A 21056-nucleotide genomic window follows, 5' to 3' on the forward strand; every position below is an offset into this window, starting at 1 on the left:
ATGGCCTAGTCAGCCATCGTTGGGAAGAGATGCCCCTTGGTCTTGCAAACTTTATATGCCCCATACAGGGGAATGCCAGGGCCAAGAAGTGGGAGTGGGTGGGCAGGGGAGCAGGGTAGGGGAGGTTATAGGGAACATTCGGAATAGTATTTGAAATGTAAATGAACAAAATATCTAATAAGTTATCCCCTCCCCAAAAACAAAAACAAATAAACAAACACAAAATTTCAAAAAACAAAACAAAACCCTTGATTCATGAAACAGTTTGGGGGGGGTGGAGAAATGGCTCTGCAGTCGAGATCACTTGCCACTCGCTCTTGGTGAGGACCCAGATTTAATTCCCCAAACCCACATATTGGCCCACAACCATCTGTAAACCCCAGTTCCAGGGAACCCAACACCATCTTCCACCCTATTCCAACTTCCAAGCACACACTGCACACAGACAGTCATGGAGACAAAAACAGAAAACCTATATACATAAAATAAAAATTTTCAAAAAGTTTTTTGACAGTTTTATCATACAGCAGAGTATATTAGAAATGAGTAAGCTGTGAATATTTTAGCCAAAATTATCTATCACTTTAGCTCAGTTTTCAGAGACCTTGTGGTTATAGATAAATTTCAGCATTTGGCTATTGATAGAACTGTTAGGCCCACTGCTTAACAATTACATACTTTGCTTTCATCACCTCTAAAACAGTTAAAATGTTTATCTAGTACTACAAATAGCCAAGAAGTCAACTTTCATAAAAAGCTTGAAATACTTAAGATGCATAAATAATTCTAAACTCAAGGTGTAACTTCTTGTGTGTGCTACAAGAAGGGCTCTAGTGTTATCTCCACCTATTCTAAAGTCTCAAAGACTGTGAGCCAAGCATGATGCTAGATATTTATAATTCCAGCACTTACAAGGTAGACACAGGAGGATCTCTGTGAGTTCCAGGCCATTAAGGACTACACAGTAAGATTCTGTCTTAAAACAGAAACAAATTGAACAGAGTCAAAGACTATAAAGATGTCCAAAGCTTCAGTATGCACAAACTGTGATGGGAAGGACCAAGAGAGATTCTTTGAGAGATGTAGTTTTAAAAGGGTGTGTGAGTCTGAGAAGACAGCTCAAGTTAAGAACACTGGCTGCCCTTCCATTGTACCTGTCTTCAAATACCAGCACCCACATGGCAGCTTACAATTGTCAGTTCCAAAGGATTAGATGCTCTCTTAAACATACATGCAGACAAAACACCCATACAAAAGAAATTAATAATTTCTAAAACAAATCATGTATGCATGTTTGGGGATGGGAGACATGGAGATAGAGATCTGATCTCCAAAATCTCGATGACTATAAACATTGACCTATGAAGAAATACTGTTTGGATGATCAGTCTACTGTCCATGTCCAGATTGATAAGTAAGCCAATATATTTTGAAAGAAATGCAATTTTATATTTATGTGTACTGTAAGCCATCCCTAATTAAATATTTTCCTTTTTTATTATAAGAGTTGCCATGGTCCGGTGACTCTTCACAGAAATAAAACCTTAACTAGGACATAAGTTGGTGCCAGGGACTAAGTTATCGCTGTGATAGGCCTGACCATGCCTTGTGCCAAAAGTCTCGCTGAGGCTAAATTGAAGAGTTTTTGATTAACTGCATTAGCACAGGAAATCTCAAAACAGCATAGTATGGACTATGTGGTCACCAGTATTCACTCTTACACATATCTATAATGAAAAGGAGCAAGCTGAGAAAGGAAAAATACAAAATGTACATTTTGAGGAGAAAGGAGGCCCAGGAAGTGGGATGGAGCAAAGTCCAGTGTTCTAGGAGATAACAGACAGAAGAAAGCCTGATGTCTGAAGGAATAGAGGACCTCAGAAAAAGACCATACCCAACTATGTTCCAATTTATGAAAAGAATGGGGGAAAAAAAAAGCTTGCAGCTGTGTACTGGCTGCAACCTTTTATTCCAGCACTTAGAAAGCAGAAGCAGGCAGATCTTGGAGTTTGAGGCCAGGCCGGTCTCTTTAGAGCTTTTGGACAGCCAAGTTTTAGGCAGTGAAAGAAACCCTTGAAAACAGAAAGCTAGCCAGTGGTGGTGAATGCCTTTAATCCCAGCACTTGGTTGCAGAGACAGGCAGGCAGATCTCTGAGTTCAAGGCCAGCCCGGACTACAGCTTGAGTTCCAGAACAGCTAAGGCTACAAAGAGAAACCCATTCTCCAGAAAGAAAACAAAAACAAAAACAAAAACAACAAAAATCTAGAAAGCTGGTGAAGATGAAACAAAGAGGCCATGTTCCAGCCTCAGCAAGCAGTAGAACTTGGCAGCTTTAGCCACGGGGTTTTGGCTTTAGAGTCAAGAAGAGAAGAAACAGGGTACTGGAACCTTCCTCCACAGCTAAGGGAAGCCACTGAAGCCAGGGTGGGTATGCAGGTGTTCATTCCCTGCATGGAGGCCTAGAGAGGCCGTCGTGTGTGTGAAGCTGTGAAGGTGAAGCCTGGATGCCTTGGAGACCTCAAAATGATGAGGATGCCAGAGTCCTGGGGTACCTCCGGAGGAGAGCTGCTAACAGGGGGTGGAGACAGCCAAAGAGAGAGAAGCCTGCTGCAGTTCCCAGAGCTGAAAGGACTTGGAGAACTGAAGAATGTTTCAACATCAGACATGGAGATGCAGAGTTTGGCGTTTTTCTCTGCTGTTTCAGTCTCGCGTTGGCCCAGCATTTCCTTCCTTTTGGCACCACAATGTATATCCTATGCTGTTATATTTGGAAGAGTGTGATCTGCTTTTTCATTTGGATTTTACAGGGGATTATAGTTAAGAGATTGCTTGAACTTCAGAAGAGTCTTTGGACTTTTAATCTGTTATAGATTATGAGAACTTTTGAAGTTGGACTAAATGACCTTATGGTATGGCTATATGCATATTGGGCCTGGGAGTAAAATGAGTGAGGTAATTTGGTGATGGTACAGCTGCTGTGGAAGACGGCTGAAACTGAATACAGTAGATGAAGAGCTAGCTCAGTGGGTGAGGTGCTTGCTGTACAAGCACAAAAACCTGCAATTGATTCCCCAACACCCACGTAACAGAGCTGGACACAGTGGCCTGCACTCAGAATCCCAGTGCCGAGGAGGCAAGGCAGGGCAAACCTCCAGAGCTTTCTGCCCAGCCAGCCCAGTGAGCTCCAGGTCCTAACGAGAGAATCAGTTTCAAAAAGTAAGACAGATGGCATATGAGGAGGACGGAAACTTAAGGCTACCCTCTGGCCTCCAAATATGTGATACATCTGCACACACAAGCATGTATACCATATGTACCTACAAAATAAAAATTTTTTAAAATTAGCAACCAAAACCCAAGACACACCCTTGTGATCTACATTTATATTCCTTGATATTTACCCAAATGTGCAAAAAGCTTACACCAACATGGAAGCCTGCCATATATGTTCATATCAGTTTTTATTTGAAATTGCCAACACATAGAAGCAACAAAAATGTCCTTCATCCAGCACTTGAGAGGCAGAGGTGGATGGAGCTCTGTGAGTTTGAGGCCAGTCTGGTCTACAGAGCGAGTTCCAGGACAGCCAGGCCTATTACACAGAGAAACTGTCTCAAAACTAACAAACATACATGTCCTTCAGTGGGTAAGTGAAAAACAGGGTATAAAGAGTAGAATATTAGGCTGGGGAGATGACAAAGCAGGCAAAGGCACTTTCACCCAAGGACCTGATAACCTAAGTTCCGTACCCAGAACTTCCGACGTGTGGACGTTGGAAGGAAAAAACTGGCTCCCACATATCATATGACCACCTTAGGCAAGCTGTAGCACACATGCACCAACACTCATGAACAAACAAATAAAAGTAATAATTTTTTTAAGATAGTGCAGTATTATTCCATGCAAAAAGGAAACAAGCTATCAAGGCTCTTATAAAAGAGACACATCGAGAACTTAAATGCATATGCTCAAGTGAAAGAAGCCAGTCTGGAAAGACTACATTGTGGGAAGGGCAACAGTGTGGAAGTGACTGCTAGGAGTCGCAGGAACAGAGAGTGAGACCCATCTGTGTGGTAGGTGGGGCTTGCCCACATCTGCGAGACTCTGGGGTCAATCCCAGCAAACAAGAAGCAAACTGTTTTGTGTGGGTTTGGATTTGGGAGACACTGTTTGACTATTTAGCCCAAAGGCATGTGCACTGTCATACCCAGCTAGGGAGACTGTTCTTAAGCAGCTAATTAGAGAGTTAACTAGATTTACATTTTGAAAATTCCAATATCTGTTGTTGAAATAGGTAATTTAAGGATAGTATACCACAATATGACTAGAAAAGGAAAGGCATGGAAGAAAGTTTATATTTCAGTAGACGAACACCAATCTGGTAGCTAAATTACAAACTACTCACCCATGGTGAAAAGAGCCGCTTTGTGTTTCCGAGTCGTCACTGTCACTGATGACAATCGTCTCTCCTTCAACACTGCTCAGGTGTCCGTTAGCAAAACCATTCTGATGTAATGGAGGGAGGACTTCCAAGATTCTACACTGCAGCCTGAAACAGATAATCACAAAATGCAAGTCATGTCAATGAGTACTGTGTCTAGTTCTAACAGGGTCTAAAAGAGACACATCTTACTAGCAATATAACCCAAATTCATTCATAAACTACACAGTCTATGGTTTGAAGACTATGGCTAAACAATTCAATTAATATGACATCTAATTTTAAAATTCAGTTGGTCTGACTCTTGAGCTAGTGATATGGCCCAGCTGGTACAGTGCCTGCCAGCATACACTGGGCTCAACCCCCAGTATTGTACTCAGTAACAGAAACCAAAGAGCATGATTTCCTGCTGTTTCCAGAGTCAGTGGGACTGGAGGGCAGACTGGCCCTCCATGTTGGTAGGTATAGCCCAATTAGGCTCTTCCCATATCACACTTAACAAAGAGTCAGGGAAAGAGTTAACTCACTTTCTTGCTGGGGTCCCTTACTCTACCCTGAAGAAGAAAGCTCCGAGATCTCTGGGCTCAGGTCCTGCAGCACCCTTCCCACTGTTCTCAGGCCGGCCGACAACTTCAGAGTGACACCCGAGTGACACACGCACCTGCAGCCTCCCGATTCTGCCTTCAGATACGGACTGCGACTGCGATGCTCTGCTCCCAGGCCCTGGTAATCCACTTCTCAGATAGCCAAGTGTGAGAATTATGCTTTCAGAACCTACGAGCCAATTCTCTTACATCTTCTCTCTCCACCACCTACACATATATTTTCTATCTGAAGAACTGTGATGAATACAATTATTTATCTTTTTAAATCTAGTGAGGCTAAATTGTCTTTTAGGAATTGTATTTGAGACAATTTCAATATGTATATGAGGCTAGCCTCAAACTTTTGATTCTTCTGTTTCAGTGTCTGGAGTGTTTGGGCACATGCAATGTGCCACCAAACCCAGTCAATTACATTCTTATCTAAAGTAACTGGTTAGGAAAAAAAAAATCAAATATCAGCCAGGGAGTGATGGCATATGTCTTTAACCCCAGCACTCGGGGGGCGGAGGCAGGCAGATCTTTGTGACTTTGTGGCCACCGTGGTAAACATCTTAAAGATAGCCAGGGCTACATAGAGAAGCCCTGTGTCAAAAATAAATAAATAAATAAATAAATAAAAATAAAAAATTTTAAAAAGAAAGAAAAATCAAGTATTTATATATGTCATCACCCAGAATGAGTCCTATAGTTCTACAAAAGCCAATATCTTAAATTCTATAAGTCTCTTGACCAAATTTTTATTTTTATCATAAATCTAGAGATTTTCTTTTTGATATCTGGAAATTTTTTCTATTCCCTAATTCTGTAACCACCATTCTGGTGTTCCCTTAATTCAAACAAAACAAAACAAAACAATAACAATAACAAAACCCCCAAACCAATAACCTATTATTATAATTGTTATTTTAGAATGCTGGGGTTCAAACGTGGGCACGTCACATGTATTGTACTACAAGACACATTCCCAGTCAGAATTTGGCTTCTTTTTACTCTACACAGAACTTCTGGATTGAATGGGACCAATTTCTGACTCCTTTACTAATTAAAATACTACTTAACCCCATTACTATTGTGTCAACTTTCAGTGACAGAAAAAAAAAAATTCTCACTTGCTTTTTTTCATAATCCCTTGAGCTCCAAAGTCACATCTAGTTTTGAAATCAATCTACACATACAAACCACACACATCACACACACATTAAAAAAGACAAACCATTTTTCCGGTGGCCAGACATCTACATTGGATAAAATTTCTTCCCCTTTCTGAATTCAACCTTGTATCCCCATGGCATAAGGAAAGAATCTATTCCTGGGAGCTGTCCACTGACCCCATATGTGCACTGTGGCATGGACACACACACACACACACACACACACACACACGTGCACACACGCACGCACGCACACACGCATGCGAGCGAATGAGCACACACGCATACAATGTGAACATCGAGGCAATGTGAACATCGAGGCACGTGCCCACGATCCCATCTCTAGGGAAGCTAAAGCACAAGAAGGGTAAGTTTAATGGCAGTCTGAGCTACATACAGATAATCTGTATCAAAAGGAACTGGACATGATACATATAATATAGATGAATCTTGAAAACATTATGTTAAATGAAAAGGCCAGGCACCAAATAAAACAAAATGTAGGACTTTATATTAGTTTCTAGAACAAGAAAACTCACAGAGAAAGGAACCAGATGAGTGGATGCCAGGAAGCTGGGGGTGGGGTGGGGCGGGGTGGGGGTCGGGTGGGGTAGTGGAAACCAGTAATGATTTTGACCTCACACAGGTTTCCTTCTAGGTGTTGAAAGTTTTCTAAAATTAGACTGTGGTGGTGGTTGTACAGCAGTATGTCTTAAAGGCACATTTAATAATGTACATCTCAGACAGGCTAATTTTATGAAAAGTAAAATATATATCCAAGTTACTAAAACACTGACAGTTGGGACTAGAGAGATGGGTCAGTGGTTAAGAGCCCTTGCTGTTCTTCTAAAGGATTGGGGTTCAGTTCCCAGCACTCACAGGTCAGCTAACAACCATCTGTAACATGGTGCACAGACAGAAATGTAGGCAAAACACTCATAAAATAAATGAAAAATAAATAACAGGTAAAGCAGACATGTAGAACATAGTAACCAAAGAAGCAAGAGTCAGCGCTGGTGGGATCTCATCCACATTCATCTGCAGTTCTCAGACAATCGAGGGGAGTCCCGGTAAGAACAGACATATACATCATCTCTAGCAATAAGCCAATTCCCTGTTCTCTGAAGAAAAAGGAGGGTCCATGTTAGAATGTTAGAGACTGTGCTGTTTATTTGCATATCTCATTCAATGAACAAGGCTATGCATGATGTGTGTGTGTGTGTGTGTGTGTGTGTGTATCAGAATTCACACGACTATTCATTTGCCAGCTCTTCTCCTAGGAAGAAATATATATATATGAGGAAGATGGCTCATGGGTTAACAGTGCACACTGCTCTTACAGTAGACCCGAGTTCAGTTCCCAGCACTGACATCAGTGGGCTCACAGGTGCCTGTAACTCAAGCTCCAGTGGAATCTGACATCTCCGTCCTCTGCTGACACCCGAATTCATGTATACAAACCCACATGTACATATGGAATTTAAAATAATAAATATAAATCTAAAATAATCAATCTTTTTAAAGGGCTGGAGAGGTCAGCAGTTAAGAGCACTTACTGCTCTTGCAGAGAACCTGATTTCAATCCCAGCACCCACATCAGGAGGCTCACAGCTGCCTGTAATTCCTGCTCTAAGGAGATCCAACACCTCTGGCTTCCTCAGGCATCTAATTCATGTGCACACACCCACACCCAGATATGTACACATAATTCTTTTAAAAATTCAAAATCGTAATCAATGAGCCATCTCAATATTTAAGAGCAGCTGCTGCCCCTGCAGAGGACTGAAGTTCAGTTCCCAGGTCCACATTTTGGCTTCCAACACCATTGCAGGGGATCTAATGCATGAAGTGCCCATGTACACATAGAGCGCCCACACACATATTCAGCGATCACACATAAACATAAAATTAAGACTTTTAAAAGATTGAAGGATAGAAAATACTTCCTAACTCATTCTAGAACACCAGAGATAAATACATGAAGAGTTCTTACAATTGAAAGAAAAACAATTAACTTTTAAAAAATTAGTAGGTCTGAGTAGACACTTCTCGAAGCTATAAATGGCAAAGAGCATAAATGATGCTCGTCTCAGCCGGGAGTGGTGGCGCACACCTTTAATCCCAGCACTCGGGAGGCAGAGGCAGGCGGATTTCTGAGTTCAAGGCTAGCCTGGTTTACAAAGTGAGTTCCAGGACAGCCAGGGCTACACAGAGAAACCCTGTCTCGAAAAACAAAAAAAAAGATGCTCGTCTCATCTGTAAAGCACAGAATCAAAACCACAGCAAGTAATAGACCATATCCAGTGAGGTGGCATTTCTCTAAAGCAAAATTTAAAGTTAAACGAGTACTGGTAAGGCTGTAGAGAAATAAGAACTGATGCAGACTATGGAGAGAATATTCTATATCTGTATGGATGTGGCACCTGCCAGGAATAATTCTGATGGTCTATGGCTTAGGCAGGAAATGGGAGATGGGACACCTGGGAGGCAGAAAGGATTCTGGGATAGTGCCAGGCTCGGGAGGTTCACCCAGGAAGAAATGACAAGATGGACCCATGGTACCAGAGCACAGGTAACCAGGCACGTGGCAGAATGTAGATTAGAGTAAATGGGTTATAATAAGTTATCATCTAGTCAGAGAAGAACCTAGCTATATGGCCATGTATTTGTAAATATATTTTTGAGTCTGAGTCTTATTTCTGGGAGCATGGGGCTGAGAGAAAGAAGCAGGATCAAACTTCTACAGCAGATGTTAGAGAAAAGAGCATTTCTGTGTCCCCACAAAGTCAAACAGAATTATCACAGAACCTACCAACTCCACTTAAAAAATTAAACATTGAAAAAAGAATTTAGATATGTGAACACCAGTGTTTCCAGTAGACAAAACATGGAATCAACCCAAAAGTCCACAGACAGATAGATAAACAAAATGTGGTTATATAAACACAAGAGAATATCCTGACATTAAAAGAATGGCATTCTAATACATTCTAAATATGAATGGAGCCTGGAAACAGTCAGTGTGATAATCTACAAAAGGACAAATACTTGAGCCTGCTCACATGCAGTATATAAAACAAGCAAGTTCATCGACAGAAAGTAGAATCAAGGTTACCAGGGGCAGCAGGGAGGGCAGAACGGGAAGTGATTGCCTAAGAGTACAGAGTTTCTGTTTGGAATGATGAAAATGTTCTGGAAACAGTGGTGATAGTTATACAACACTGTGAACACCACTGAATTTCACAATTAAAATGATTAAAATGGTATTTTTTTTTTTTTTTTACTCAAAGCATAAACCTGTGCTATTGTCCTAACAGAAAAGCCTGGAAAAAAAATTCAATGAACACACCCACACTGCCAGCAAGTAGAAATATCTGCAGCCTGATTTTCACACTGGCTGACAGAGATAAAGGAAAGTTTCTAAATAGGAAAAACTGCAAGAAGTAATATCAAAACTTTTTGGATAGTGGTATAGATCTGGAATTTGGAGACATGAAAGTAATCAAATAGACTCATTTTTTATTTCCTTCCTTCCTTCCTTCCTTCCTTCCTTCCTTCCTTCCTTCCTTCCTTCCTTCCTTCCTTCTCTTTTTGACAGGATCTGGCTATTACATTTACTTTTGAAGACTTAAATCTCATATCTAGGCTTCATAACAGTCAGTCTTCACAGAGCAATGAAGGAAACTTGTCAGGGAACCTGTGACCAGTAATGCTCTTCCCTAGCAGAGCCCACGCGATTCTGACGATGCTGACAGTGACAGTCATGAGAGGGGAAATCCTAGCCCACTTAGCACCTAGGTATTTGGTGTAGGGTCTAAAAGTCCTCTTGAGACTCTAAGAGGGAACAGTCCAACCACAATACGGTGTACTGCACTGCAAGAGTTTGAGGTTCTCATCTCCTTAAACCAACAGAAAGAACAATTTCCTGACAGAATTCGGGAGAAGGAAACCAGTACAGTATTGAGACACTGCCTAGAATGTAATACATATTTAATATATCAATTGCTTTAGCTATTGTCAATATTGCTATTAGCTATGTACCACACCCAAACCACAGCTACCACTCTTGACTAGGCCTTATTGGGCTTGAAGTTAATTACTCAAAATGCCAAATCAGTATCTAACAGATTTCCACAGAAATTAGCTTAATTAACTTTCAAATCCACCTGCTACTATTTCGTCATTCCGGAGAGTCCAAAGATTATTGAGATACAAAAAAGTTTAAGAGACTCACAAAATAATTATCAGTGGCAATATAGATTTCAAGTCATAATTGTTTTAGAACATGGAAAATCACGAGCTAAAAAGTGGCAATCCCTAGCACCTCAAGGGATTTATCACCTGCTCACTCGAGGGACAAGAGAGAAGCTGATGTAGCTTTACATGAACAGCATTTGGGGGGGTGGGCCTATAGTAACAGAAATGTTCTATATCCAAACTACATCAATTCCTGTCAATAACCAGCTATTGTTATCATAATTTTGCAAGACAATATCATTGGGAAAAACTTTATTGTCTTACAGCCTTATGTGAAGCAATAATTATCTCAAAACAGTAATTTTAATTTTAAAATGTTAATAATAAATATAAAAATATTGGGCTGGTGAGATGGCTCAGTGGGTAAGAGCACCCGACTGCTCTTCCAAAGGTGCAGAGTTCAAATCCCAGCAACCACGTGGTGGCTCACAGCCATCCTTAAGGAGATCTGATGCCCTCTTCTGGAGTGTCTAAAGACAGCTACAGTGTACTTACATATAATAAATAAATAAAGCTTTTAAAATATATATATAAAAATATTAACTCTGTTTACAAGCGTTTATTCCATATATGAGAAATAAACCAATAAGGGATGAAAATAATGGATATTCTGCATGTTACTTTTAGAATAAGCCCAAAGTCAAAGGCCAGCCTGGACTACATTCACAGTAAGTTGAGGCCAGCCTAGGCAACATAGTAAGAATCTATCTCAAAAAAATAAAAACAGTCTACTAGGAGAGATCTTGGGACTTGGTAAAGGCACCTGCCACCAAGCTGGATGAACCGAGTTTGATTCCAGAATCCACACAGTGGTAGGAGAGAACCAACTCCTACAATTTCCATGTGGGAGGCCCCTCACCCAAATAAGTGCATAAATGTAAAAATAAAAGCAACTATCCTGAATAGTTTTTTTAATTAAAATTTATTCTATCAGGCATTGTTATATGCTTCTAATCCCAGCTATCCCGATACAGGAGTAGTAGGATTGTGAGTTCAATTCTAACCCAGGAAACAAAGCAAGACCTCATTTCACACACTCCTCTGCCAGGCACTAGCAGTCTGGCCTTATTATAGTTCATCTGTGGTGCTGTGACAAACATCTTGACAGAAAACCAACTGAGGAGAGAGGGGGATTTATTTTAACTCCAAATTCAGAGTTATAGTTCATTATTTTGGAGAAGGCAAAGGCAGGAACTCAAGCAGCTTGTCATATTATAGCCACAGTCAAGGGCAAAGAGAAAATAAAACATCCTTGCTGTCTTAGGAATCTTGTCTTAAGAAATCCCTGCCCACAGAATGGTACCACCCGCAACAGACTGGGTCATCCTTTATCAATTAACAACCAATTCCCAAGTCATGCCGGCAAATCAATATGATGTAGGCAACCCTTCACTAGGACTCTTTTCTTAGCCATCCAGCTTTTAATCTCAGAGCACAGGAATCTCTATAGGCAACCAACCTGGTCCACAGAGGAAGTTTAGGACTGTCTCAAAACAAACACGCAAACCAAAGCAACAAGACAAAACAAAAACAAAGCAACCAACCAACCAAACCCAACAAGTCTTCCTTCTAGGGAGGATACTGGGTCTGTCAGCTTGACAACAAACCTACTCAGCATTAGCAGCCGGGCGTGGTGGTGCACGCCTTTCATCCCAGCCCTCAGAGGCAGAGGCAGGCGGATCACTGTGAGTTCCAGGACTAAAGCCTCTCTTGAAAAATCAACTAAACAAACAATATAAAACAGATCAGTAGTATATGTTAGCCAGATTAAAGCCTTAAAAACAAAACAAAACAAGAAACGGTGGGTGGGAGCTGGAGAGATGGCTCAGAGATTAAGGTTAGGAGCACTGCTGCTGTTGCAAAGGACTTGGATTCAGTTACCAGCACCCCCATGGTGGCTCTCAGAATTCTAACTTCTATGGGCAGCAAGCATGTATATACTGACCAGCAGGCAAAACACTCACATGCATAAAATAAACATTTTAATTAGGATGCTGCTAGAAGTCTCCCTGCTGCACTCCTGTCTAATAAGCCCCTTCCCTCATCTATACCCCTAGCTCCCGTGTGTGTGTGTGTGTGTGTGTGTGTGTGTGTGTGAGAGAGAGAGAGAGAGAGAGAGAGAGAGAGACAGACAGACAGACAGACAGACAGATCTTTAAACTTCTAATCAAACTCAAGAGCAATAAAACATCCTTAATTCCAGGCAGGCCAATCAAAAGTTCAAGGTCATCCTTAGGTAAGTAACAAATGTAAAGACAGCCTGGGTTACAGGATAACTTGACACTTACAAAGAAACAACCCCATTCTAGTTAACCCTTTCTCAAAAATGTCTTATCCATCAGGGCCCAGTCACAGGTATTAAGCATGTATATGTTTAAATCAAAATATCTCTAAGTGTTCCATTTGTGTTCTTGATGTGAATACACTTTACTCATGAACTGCATTAAAGATAGTAATATAGAAAGAAGCTCAGGCTGGTCAGCACTTGCTGTTCAAAGCCAAGAACTCAGTATGATCCCCAGAACCAACTGAACCAACATTTCAGAGACAGACGAGGGTTGGGAGGGATGTGGGGGCGGGTGGGCGCTCTCTGTTCCAGAGTCGGCCTTGCTCCTGAGACGCAGATGAGGGTTGGAGTGAACTGAGTTGGCAGTACTGGGTGCCTGCTCTTCAGTTCTGGCAATGTGGATACCACTGCCATCAATGGCCTCACTCACTACATGGTCTACATACACAGTCCACTATGATCTTATCCACAGAAATTCTCAGTCAAAGCTGAGAAAGGGAAACTGAACCAATGGGAAGGCTATCTTCATCTTCCCGGAACAAGATACCACCAACATCAAATGGGGTGATACTGGTGCCAAATATGCTGGAGTCTACTGATGCCTTCACTACCATGAAGAAGATCGGAGCCTAAGTGTCATCAATCTCTTCCCCTTCAGCTGTTCCCCCCCATGTTTGTGATAGGCCTGAACTAAAGAAAGTACTGACAACTCATTCAAAATTGCCAGCAATGCCTCCTGTAACCCCTAACCAAGGTTACTCACAACAACTTTGTGGAAGGACTCACGACCACAGTCCATGCCATCAGCACTGCCCTGAAGACTGTACATGGCTCTATGGAAAACTGTGGTGATGGCCACAGGGTACCCGGGACATCATCCCTGTACCCACAGGAACTCCCGAGGCTATGGACAAGGTCATCCCAGAACTGATTGAGCTCGCTGCTATGGCTTTCTGGGTTCCTATTGCCAATATGTCTGTTGAGGATCTGATCTGCAGATTTGAGAAGGCTGCAAGGCACAATGGCAGCAAGAAGGTGGTAAAGCAAGCATCAGAGGGCTCACCAAGGGCACCCTGGGCTGGCTGTTCTGAGAACCAGGTTGCTTCCTATGACTTTAACTGTGACACCCTTTCCTCCATCTTTGATGCTGGTGCGTGCTGGCATTGCCCTCAATGACCACATTATCAAACTCTTTCCTGCTATGGTATAACAACAAATTTGGCTACAATGACAGGACAGTGGACCAGGCCAGCCTGGTCTACAAAGTAAGTTCAAATCAGCCAGATGCTACACAGTGAGACTTTGTCTCAAAACAAGCCAACAAAAACCTGGAGGGAGCTGAAGAGATGGCTCAGAGATTGGTCCTTGCAAAGGACCAAGGTTTATAATTCACAGCACCAACATTCATGGCTCACAACCATTCATAACTCTAGGTCCAGGGAATTTATCACTACCTTCTGACTTCCAAAAGGTATCAGGCATGCAAGTAGTGTACAGACACACACACGCGTACACGCACATCTTTTCGAGACAGGGTTTCTCTGTGTAGCCCTGGCTGTCCTGGAACTCACTCACTTTGTAGCCCAGGCTGGCCTCGAACTCAGAAACCCGCCTGCCTCTGCCTCCCAAGTTCTGGGATTAAAGGCATGCACCACCACTGCCTGGCTTCATCATTTTAAATAAAAAAGTTTAAAAGTGTTGGGACAAAGGCATGCTGAATTTCGGGTAGAAAGACAAAGGCTCCACTGAGAGAATGACTGTGAGGAAAAAGCATGGAGAAAGGTTTGCCATTTTGATATATGGAAAAAAATGTTCAGGTTGAACAAATACAAAGGCCCCGAGGCAGGGACCATGTCTGGCACTTTGAGAAGCAACATTCATGCTGCTCACAGAGAACTATGATTGAATTTTAGAAAAGGAAGGGAGGAGAACCCGTATGCTGGTTCAGCAGCCAAAGGCACCTGCTGCCAAGCCTGAGGACCGGAGCTTCACCCTCAAGATATGCACAGTAAAAGGGAGAACTGACTCCAAAGATTGTGTGTGTCCAACCCTTACCTTGCCTGATGCTCTTTAAAATCACTCCTTCACCATCTAGCCTCCCTTTCTGTGTGTTTTAGTTCTTTCCTTATTGTGACAAATATCTGGCAAGAAGCAGACTTTGAGGAGGCATGGAGGCGTGGCAGCACAGTGGACGGCAACAGTCTGCTTATAGCCTAGCTGACTAAAACCAGCTTTCTTCTCCCCTCCATGCAGAAAATCTAATCCTGCTATATAAATCACCTGGCCCTGGTGGCTTTCTGGGATGCTGATGAAGCCTCTGTGAGCCTCTCTACCTTACACACCTATAAAGCCAACACAGAAGAGATACTGCCACAGGTTTGGCTACCTGGACCCTATGGACCACACTGCAGTGGCCTCTACAGCTAAACCTAGGGAAACACTTGCTACACAGCTGTTTTCCAGCATGGCACCCCAAAGGCTCAACCTAGTCAGGCCTTCTCCTTTCAAATACACTATTTCTTGCCCTAGGCAGCTATCTTCTGGTAGGATGCCCTGAAAGTTCTACCTTGTTGTTGGCATTCCCCTTTCAAATGAAAAAAAAAAAAAAAGGTCTGGGTCTCTCCATGTATGCCTTATCCAGGGCCAGGTGATTTACAGCAGGATTAGATTTTCTACATGGAGGGGAGAAGAAAGCTGCTTTTAGTCAGCTAGGTTACAAGTCTACTGAGTAGCAGGGAATACAGGTATGTGCAACTATGCACAGCTCTATGCATTATTGTTAAAGAACATCACTTGAATGTTGTATCTAACAGAGGGAAAACTTTAGGTATGATCTCAAACCCAGCACTGGGAGGTGGAGACAAGATCAGGAGTAAAAGGTCATCTTTGCCTCAAATAGAAAAAAAAAAAAAAAAGAGGGGAGCCTGCAGAGAAAACTCAGTGGTTGTTTAAGAGCTTAAGAGCACTTTTGCTTTTACAGGACCTGGTTTTGGTTGTTAGCACCCACATAGATTCTAACAACCATCAGTAATTATAGTTCCAAGGGAACTGAAGCCCTCTTTTGATCTCTGTGAGAACTAGGCATGCATGAAGTACAGGTGTTTACATGCCAAGCACTCATATATGTAAAATAAGTAAAATTAAGTAAGAATTTTAAAAGGTCAATATAGGGTGCCGTGTGTATGGTTCAACGTGTAAAAGTGCTTGCCTGACTAGCCTCACGGCCTGAGGCTGCTACTCAGGACCCACACGGTGCAAGAAAAGGCCCTACCCGTCTCAATCCATGGGGATAGAGATATAGGGTCTCCTCTATCCCAAACTGAATTTGCTATGCAGCAAAGGATGGCCTGGAGTTCCTCCTGTCTTCCCTTACAGGACTTAGGTGGGCTGACACACAAGGTGTGCTGACACGCTAGGTGAGCTGACACGCTAGCTAGGTGAGCACCACCACACACAGCTATGGAGTGCTGGGAATCAAACCCAGCATCTCAATAGAGGCACATCAAGTTTAAGAGACAAAAATATACAAAAAGGTGGACATGTTCAAGATCTAGTTCTGTTAAATAAAATACTGAAAACCATCAAAACATACAACTATATTTAAATTATTATTTAGTATGAGGATATGGTAGATACCATTATTTTAGGCTTTTAAAATATGGATTGTTCATGTAAATGGTTTATTTTATATTAAATTAAAAGACGGTTTATATAGCAACATGATCTCAAATGTATTTGAAGTAAAGGGTTTTAGAGAACATTACCTATTATATTAAAAGGAGGACTATGTCTATATGTTTGTGCAGACACGTGACACATGCATGTACATATTTTTGGTGGCATCTAAGTAGAAATATATATTAGACACCACAGGATAATATCAATATGTGGGATAATAGGGTAGCTAGAAGACAGCAAAAGGAAAGATTCCCTCAGATCTCCTTTTCTATATTTAGACAGTCTTGCTATATGGCCCAGGCTAACCTAGAAATCACAATCCTCCTGCCTCAGCTTTCCAAATGCTGATATTATAGGTATGTAGCCTCACACCGGCTTTATTTTGACTTCTGAACAATTTATGCTTATCAAGAAGAAGAATGAAAAGGACTTTACCTTGTACCATTGTTCCGAATGACTTCCACAGTCTCTTCAACAAAATATCGGTCCTTGACATAGGCAAAGATATCATCACAAATTTCATGTAAGCGTGAACGATGGGTAAGGTTGGTCAAGTATAAAACTGGAATAATTAGTGGTTCTGGAAAACTCTGGAGATTCTGTCTTGCTTTTCTTTCTGATTCAAGAGCTTCCTGATACGTCAGTCCAGGTCTACCCGTCACAGCACAGCTCCACACAAGGCTGTTGCACAGAATGGTTCGTTCAAAAAAGTCACTGATTAAGAAACAAAAACAAAATTCCATTACCTATCATTGCATAAACATTACATTAAAATCAACACCTTTATAGTCTCCCCTCCCCATGTCACCTCATCAACTTACTCTTTAATACAAAATTAAGAAAAAGTCTTTAAGGTAGATAGATGCTTACAATGCCAGTTCTGAAATTTGGAACCAAACTAAATGCAGATTCAATCTTCCTTTTTCCTTTTATTTATAAGCTTTTTTGTTGAAAAGCACACCACCAATGTCAAATTAACCATGACTTTTTATAAGACCTTAATAGTGGAAAAACTAATAAACCTGGGCACCTAACAATAAGAGGTAACTAAATATGAAAAAGTCAGTCAGTAAGCAGTACAAGAATTCTTAATATAAGAGGGGCAAATAACTATTTCAAGTTTGAGCCTTTCTTTGTTCTCTTTACAGAAAGCACTGACTTTACCTTCATAGAAAAACAAAACAGAAAAGGTCAAGACACCAATACAGAAGTGGGGCGGGGGAGGGAGTGAAGGAACTACATACAGTCCAGAAATGGAGGGCACACCTGTGATCCAGATCTTGAGGCTGGAAGACACAGGCTTCTGACCCGGATCATGACATGTGATAACACAGGCTTTTGATCCAGATCTTCAGGCATAGTGGCCATGAAAAGCTTAAGGCCAGGCATGTAGTACACACCTTTAATCTGGGCCTCATAAGGACACTGGAAGAAGGAAGATCACTCTTCTTCCCCTGCTTGCACTTACTTGCCAGCACACTTGTTGGAACCTACTTCTTCAGGATCCCAGCTTATACAGAAGACCAGCTGAAACACCTAGCCTCGTGGGACTGAGTGACTACTAGATTCTTGGACTTCCCGTTCCCAGTTGCCCACTATTGGGTTAATTGGATTGTAGACTGTAAGTCATTAAATAAATTCTCTTACTATATAGAGACATTCCTTAAGTTCTGTGACTCTAGAGAACCCTGATAATACAGCAAGTGAGGAGGGAGAACTTGAAAAAGCAGAGATTTTTAAAATATTAAACAAAATTAGGATACTAGGCTGGCCATATATGGCTGGCTCCTGAGTGATCAACCCAGATTCAGCAGGCTCAGGCAGGAATGCTCAGCAGTTTCGAGGCCACCAAAGTGAGTTCCAGTCCTGCTGAAGCTACAGTAAGGCTCTGCCTCAAAACATAAACCAAGGTGCCCGGAGTGCTGGCATATGCCAGTGCATGCAGCACCTGGGAGGGAGAGAGGCAGGAGCAAATAAAGCTAGCCTGCGCTACCTGAGATCCTATCTTAGAAACAAAAGGCCCAGGTTATAGCTAAGGATGGGGATAAACCTACCATTCAACATGCAGTGCCCTTTTGAACTACAGTGATTTCTTAATAGGAACCTTTATTTTCTGAAAATCTACCTAGTTTCTTTTAAAGTACAAGAAACATATAAAATAGAAAAACTTCAAAGAGATTGGGTGGAAAAATGCACTGAATATACAAAAAAAAAAAAAAAGCCCACACACATACATTAACCACAAAAATGTATCTTTATAGACATACTATAAACAGATGTTCCTATAGAGAAAGCAAGAGACTGGAAAGAAAGGAAAAATGTTGTGTGTGCATGATTCTAAACATTTCCATATTATCTGAATTTTTATTTAATCATGTGCTCATGCACCATTTTACAAGGAGGTTCTTCTAAATATAAACTATTAGACAGACACAAAAAGTTAGTAACAGGTAGCCAACGGGAAGGGCGTGTTCAACTTTGTCCTCCCCGGAGAATAAAAACACACTCTGGTAACTTTTCAGTAACTACATGAATGTATACGCAATCCTTCTCTAAGTTTCACATTCCTGACCTCCTCTCCCATCATTCTCAAGTAATCTTGGCTAGTCAATCTGTCTTACATATTATCCTTATAAACACTCAGGATCTTCAAAGATCATTTGGGGCATGTCTATTAGGACTGTTTTATTTGTACGTATGCCAAGATAGCAACAAAAATTTTTAAAAATCTATGAAAATCAGCCGGGTGTGGTGGCACACACCTTTAATCCCAGCACTTGGGAGGCAGAGGCAGGCGGATTTCTGAGTTCGAGGCCAGCCTGGTCTACAAAGTGAGTTCCAGGACAGCCAGGGCTATACAGAGAAACCCTGTCTCAAAAAAAAAAAAAAAAAAAAATCTATGAAAATCAAGAGAAACTAATCACAACACAATGAAAGGGGTGATGATAAAGATGATGACAGTGATATTAGTAATGTGATGATGATGGAGGATGAAGGATATGATGACGATGATGATACACAAGGCTGGAAAGCTGACTTGGTTAGAGCACTTACTGTTCTTACAGTGGACCTGAGTTTGAATCCTAGCACCCATGTTAGCAGCTCACAGCTGTCTGTAACTCCAGCTCCCAGAATTCGATACCTCTGAACTCCTCAGGTTCCTGCACTCATGTGCACACACTCACTCACATGCATATATATGTCAATAAAAATAAAAACTGTACGTTTGTGCCCATTTAGATGACCCTGTTTCTATTTGAAGACCCTTTTCTGAAGTACGTTATGGTGTGGCAATAAATGTTTTTGTTTGTTTGTTTGTTTGTTTGTTTATAAGAGGCAACAGGTATACTAACAAAAGAATTCAGAGAAAGGTAAAATGGATCAGGAAATTCTAGAACTTTTTTTTAAGTGATATTAAGGATTAGGTCTTAAAGAAAAGCATAAAGTTAGCCTGGTGGTAGTGGTGGTGGTGGTGGTGGTGGTGGTGGTAGTGGTGGTGGTACACATCTTTAATCCCAGCACTCAGGAGGCAGAAGCATTGGAGTTTGAGGCCAGCATGGTCTACAGAGCAAGTTCTAGGACAACCAAAGCTATGCAGAGAAATCCTGGCTCAAAAACAAACAAAAAAAAACAACAACAAAAAAGAAAGCACAAAGTTAAAGAATGCTGGGGTAGGGGTGGAGGAGTAGAATTTATTTCTAATAAAAGGAAAATTATAATACTAATTTATTAACTAAGATAGGAAAATATATAGCAAACAGTGATTTTCGAGTATACAGAATAAAATGGATATAAATAACATCAAAATCATTTATATTTTTGTATATTAAATCCTACTATCCACACCAAACCATTTCAAGTGGTTAATGGTCCATATGGCTAAGCAATAGCTTCTGTAGCAGACAGCATAGGTTTAGTGTAGCAGCCAAGTACGTAGGATATTCGGTGGGCCACAAAGCATCTGAACCTGCTGCAGAGTGACAGTTAAGTATAAAACAGGTTTCCACAGACATTAACACTCCCTAAAATGGCACAAGTGTATTAGCAGCCACTAGGTACCGCATTACCAGGTAGAAAAACAGTAAGGGCCAGCAAGATAGGTCACCGAGCCTGACAACCTGAGCTCCATCCTCCAAACCCACAGGGTGCAGAAAGAATCAAGCTGTCTTGTGACTGATACATTCATCAGCGGTATCCAAACTCATGTGCACGCACACAGAGAATAAATGCACACAGAGAATAAATAGGTAGGTAGGAAGGTAGACAGATACATGTAAAATACAAAATGAAACAAAATTAGATGGGAACCCAATGATGCCTCTGCCCTGCTCCTCCCATGAGTTTTCCCTTATCTTCTGCAAAACCTTAATGTTCTTATATTTCCTTCAGTCTCTAGACAGTTTTTTGTTACATTGATAGCCTTGTACACAAAGATCTAACCCCCAGGAGGTAGGAGGCAAGGTGTACTCCACCACCGTGGCTGTTATCACCAAGGAGGGAAAGTTCATCACCCCAGCAGCCCAGAGCCTGCCTGTTGCACATCTTCATCTCTGCCCACTGCACCATTCTGCTTACACTTGACCTTCGGTGCACACATTCAAGATTATTGTTAGTAGGGCATGGTGGCGCACGCCTT

The 21056-nt window shown here is 41.5% G+C and overlaps 1 protein-coding gene across 1 annotated transcript in view; it reads right to left on the reverse strand.

Moving 5' to 3' along the window:
- Baz1a (bromodomain adjacent to zinc finger domain 1A) overlaps positions 1 to 21056 on the reverse strand; it is an 86822-nt gene that overhangs the window by 57118 nt on the left and 8648 nt on the right. The window contains exons 3-4 of the mRNA XM_021202127.2: positions 16856 to 17134; positions 4407 to 4550 (exon numbers count right to left, since the gene is read on the reverse strand). Of these exons, the coding sequence (XP_021057786.1) occupies positions 4407 to 4550; positions 16856 to 17134 (423 nt within the window). The remainder of the gene's footprint in view (positions 1 to 4406; positions 4551 to 16855; positions 17135 to 21056) is intronic.

Source organism: Mus pahari, chromosome 7 (genome assembly GCF_900095145.1).
Source record: "Mus pahari chromosome 7, PAHARI_EIJ_v1.1, whole genome shotgun sequence".
NCBI classification, from domain to species: Eukaryota; Metazoa; Chordata; class Mammalia; order Rodentia; family Muridae; genus Mus; species Mus pahari.